The following is a 4,023-nucleotide window of genomic DNA, read 5'->3' as shown; positions in this document are numbered from 1 at the left end:
CAGCAAATAGCAAAGTCATATAAGACCAAAGTTATGCATAGGCAAGGGAAAGAAAGAAAAACCCAAAGCGACCAGATACGCGATCGGCAAACTACAATAAGGACATATCTGCACAAACTATCTCATGACATCGCACGGACGACGAGGTTCTTAAACAACAACACCTTCAGGAAAGGAGTGACACTCAAACGCCGCCATCGCAGAATCCAACCACCCCAAGACCAGAATCTAAGTTTTCACCCTGAAGAACCAGTCCGAGCATATCCAAGCAATGTCTTCGACAAGGTAACAACGTAGAAACATCACCATTGACAGGTATAACCCACTTGGGTCATACACAGGCTTTCACCCCAAAACTCGAGACCGTGTGCTCGTAGCACCATCATCGACGTCACTCGTGTTTTGTCGTCACAATTTGTCCGAGACCCTAGCAGCTACATACATTGTGTGATTGCCGCCGCTACACAACCATCCCTCTACGTCAAGCCGTCGTCCATAGTTTGCTTCTCACCGCCGAAATCAACCACCGGGTCTAGAGGGATCGCACGAAGACCTTTTTCGATGGCCACTCACCGTATAGAGTCATGCCCATGCCCGTCAGCCCAGGGGCCAACATGGCCATAACTAGAGCACTAAAGCCAGATCACCATCATCGACGTGCACAGCTGCCGCTGGATCAGAAGCGCACAACTGCCATATCGGTGCCGCACCTCCCAACTGGAAGCCAAAGGGGAACGTGATGTCGCATAGACCTGCGCCACCGTCGACCAAGTTGGATCCCCGAGCTAGCCCGCACCCGGGCGTCATCCACCACTACCACCCGTGCGATGCCATGCCTAAGAGCCGCCACCACAGCCACATCAACCGTTGGACAAGACTCCGCGTGAGCCGCAGCGCCCACACCTCCACAGCGCCCCTGCCGCGTCGTCGTGTCCATCTAACGACGCCACGCCCCGCACCTTTGTGGTCTACATTAGGTCGAGCTCCCGTGACCCCCGCCGACATGCAAGAGGGGAGGAGAACCCCTGCTGCCACCATCAGCCGCATGGGCTTCGCCTGACGGCGTCCTCTAATGGCAATGGAGGGGAGGCCAACAATGCTGGTGGCACGGCTGGAGGCTCTGCCCATGTCGCTCATAGGGGACGAACACACTAGCGAAATGGTTCAACTCAATTCACTTTTAGTGTTTCAATGCTTTCGGATAGAAGTATGAACATTGAGTTGGTGCAATTTGTTTTCTAGAATACGCACAAGCATGCATATCATGCATGGTGGGTCGACCCGAGTTTGCGCACAACTTTAAAAAGAATTATGGGCGATCCCTCTCGAAATAGGCTTAATTATGAACTACGCTCTAAAACAATTTTGGAGGCCGTATGTGCAAATTAAAGAAGAAGAAAAAACTAAACTTACATAGGTAGGTCGACTCGAGTTTGCGCACAACTTTAAAAAAATATGGACAATCTCTCTCGAATTAGGCTTAATTATGAACGATGCTCTAAAACAATTTTGGAGGGTGTAGATACGGCACATTGGCTGCTCCCAGAAGTCTTATAGACCAGGAGTAATAATAACGGAAGGGAATACTACAATTTTTTGAGTACATCAAAAAGTAACAGCAGTACAGGAGGAGCAAACCAAAATGTGCTCAAAGCAGGCAATCCACCTTGCAGGGCAGGCGCCGGAAGAAGTTGGCCGGCACGTCGGGTAGCCTCTGCCGGAGGCTCGGGTGGCGCATCAGGTAGAACCCGGACAGCAGCGCCACCGCCTGGAACGGCGCGACGAACGTGACCACGGCAAGGCACAAGCAGACCAGCAGGTACATGGCCGTGGCGCGGGGGTCCCTCCACGTCATCACGCACCGCGCGCGCTCGACGTGCGACGCCACGTCGCCGACCATCTCCTGTATCCGGCCCCCGAGGCTCCTCAGCCTGTCGTACCGCATGCGCACCACCTCGTGGGGCCGCGCCGTCGGGAACTCGTCGAACTCCTCGTCGAGCTCGTCCAGGTGCGCCGTCACGGCGTGCGACACCTTGGTGTCCACGTGCCACGGGTGCCTCGGCCGGCGCCGGTAGTTCCACAGGCCCAGGCAGAACTTGTAGAGGAAGAAGGTGGGCAGGATGAGGTTGGGGCAGCACACGAGCATGGCGTAGATGATGTGCACGGCCACCGTCGTCACCGGGTTCCTCCAGTGGCAGACGTCGACGAACCACTTGATCGCGGCGAACAGCGGCGCGAGCGCGGACACGATGCGGAAGAAGTGGGCCTTGCTGCGCCGCATGCTCCACCGGTGCCCGTGCGCCTCGCAGAGGTGCTCCACGCACTCCCGCCGCAGCGGCAGGTCCATCCGGCCCAGCCGGTGCGCGATGACCGCCACCGCCTCCCGCCGCAGCCTCTCCTGCTGCACCACGGACAGCGGGCAGTGGTAGTGCATCGGCGGCAGGTGCGGCTGCGAGTAGGTCTGGAGCAGGCCCAGCGTGGACGTGCTCGAGAAGCGCACGGCGAGGTGGAGCTCCCCCATCTTCTTGATGCCGCCGGCGTGGAGGGATATGAGCGGGTACGCGTGCGTGTGGATGCGGCCGGTCTCGAGCGTGGAGAGCCGGATGCGCACCTTGCCGAGGAGGACGTCCTTGACGGGGTCGCCGGTGGCGAGGCCGCCCTTCTCGCCGATCTGGCAGTTGTGGAAGACGGCGACGGTGAGCACGGTGCAGTGGTCGTGCACCTCCCAGAAGCACTGCTGGTGGAACCGCGGCGCGAGGCTGTCGATCACCGTCTGCGTGCGGAACCACTTGCTGCCGTACTTGGCCACGCAGTAGGCGTCGCAGGAGCCTCGCCCGTTGCGCGCACGCAGAGCGCTAAGGCCGAAGGCGTGGTGGATGCCGAGCTCCACGAGGCCAATGGGAGGCCGCCCGTGCCACAGCTCCCTGGCCGCCGGCCGGACGTCGCTCAGGTAGTGGATGGGCTCCGACAGGACCCTGTACCCGCCTTCCAGGCAGAGCCGGACGCAGACCTTGCAGGAGAACTTGTCGATTTTCGTGGCTCCTTCTGGTTGCACCAAGTTGTACCACCTCGGGCGAATCGGGCGTGTGTCCCACCGGCGTTCGAAGTCGCTGAAGGGGATGTGGACGTGGCCAATGACCTCCTCCTTGTCGACCTTGACGCGGTCCTCGACGGAGATGATGAGGTGGTCCTCGAACGGCTCGGCGGCGACGAACAGGTGGTCCTCGTTCCAGCCGTAGGACGGCAGGCGGGACACGCACGTCTTGGTCCGGAGCACCTGCGCGGAGAGGCGCGAGCGCACGAAGAGCTCGCCGACGCGGGCCTTGTCCGCGAAGGCCACGTCGCGGGCCTCGATGACGTTGACGCGCACGTACCACAGCCGCGGCACCGTGTACTGCTTGCACCGGATGTGCGCGGCGAGCTTGGCGTCCACGGCGAAGGCGGCGTCCGCGTGCACGGCCAGCGGGAAGCACTCGTCGGCCTGCGTGCCGATCCACAGGGCCACCATCACCTCCCCGCAGCGCTCCCCGTTGCCGTCGAAGACGTGGTGCCACATGGGCGCGAGCGCGCTGTCGGGGGGCACGCGCACCGGCACGTCGCCCAGGTCGAAGCGCGCGCGCCCGACGTACTCGTCCTTGGCGAAGCCCCGGCCGCGGACGAACACCTCCAGGAAGGACGCCTGCAGGCGCTCCCGGGAGAAGGCGAACACGTCGTTCCACTCGGGGCCGGCGGTCTTCTCGATGTGGCGCGTGGCGCAGGAGTAGCTCCCGAGCTTCACCTCCGCCAGCGGGTCGAACTCGCCGCCGCCCCACTTGAGCTCCCGCGCCTTGACGACGCGCACGTAGAGGTACTCCATCCTCTCCACCAGGTCGTAGCCGCCGGTGCGCCCGCCGGGGAGGCGGGGCCTCGTCTCCTTGATCCCGAACTCATCGTAGGCCGGCAGCGGGCCGAAGGGGCCGAACCTCGGCAAGACGCCGGCCATGGCCAGTGAGAGCGCGCGCTACCTCGTGCGGCCGGGGATCG

At 61.4% G+C, this 4,023-nt stretch overlaps 1 protein-coding gene across 1 annotated transcript; it reads right to left on the bottom strand.

The window, feature by feature from the left end:
• Nucleotides 1-1,465: 1,465 nt before the first annotated feature.
• Nucleotides 1,466-4,023, bottom strand: LOC119317344 (FT-interacting protein 3-like). The gene has a single exon (XM_037591780.1). The coding sequence runs from the start codon at nucleotides 3,980-3,982 to the stop codon at nucleotides 1,649-1,651; it is 2,334 nt and encodes a 777-aa protein (XP_037447677.1). The 5' UTR covers nucleotides 3,983-4,023; the 3' UTR covers nucleotides 1,466-1,648.

Source organism: Triticum dicoccoides, chromosome 6A (genome assembly GCF_002162155.2).
Source record: "Triticum dicoccoides isolate Atlit2015 ecotype Zavitan chromosome 6A, WEW_v2.0, whole genome shotgun sequence".
In the NCBI taxonomy this organism is placed as follows: Eukaryota; Viridiplantae; Streptophyta; class Magnoliopsida; order Poales; family Poaceae; genus Triticum; species Triticum dicoccoides.
The sequence above is the reverse complement of the archived record's forward strand: the minus strand, read 5'-3'. Positions and strand labels throughout refer to the sequence as shown.

Coding starts and splice junctions, on each gene's coding strand:
- LOC119317344 (XM_037591780.1), bottom strand. CDS start 3,982: ATGGCCGGCGTCTTGCCGAGGTTCGGCCCCTTCGGCCCGCTGCCGGCC.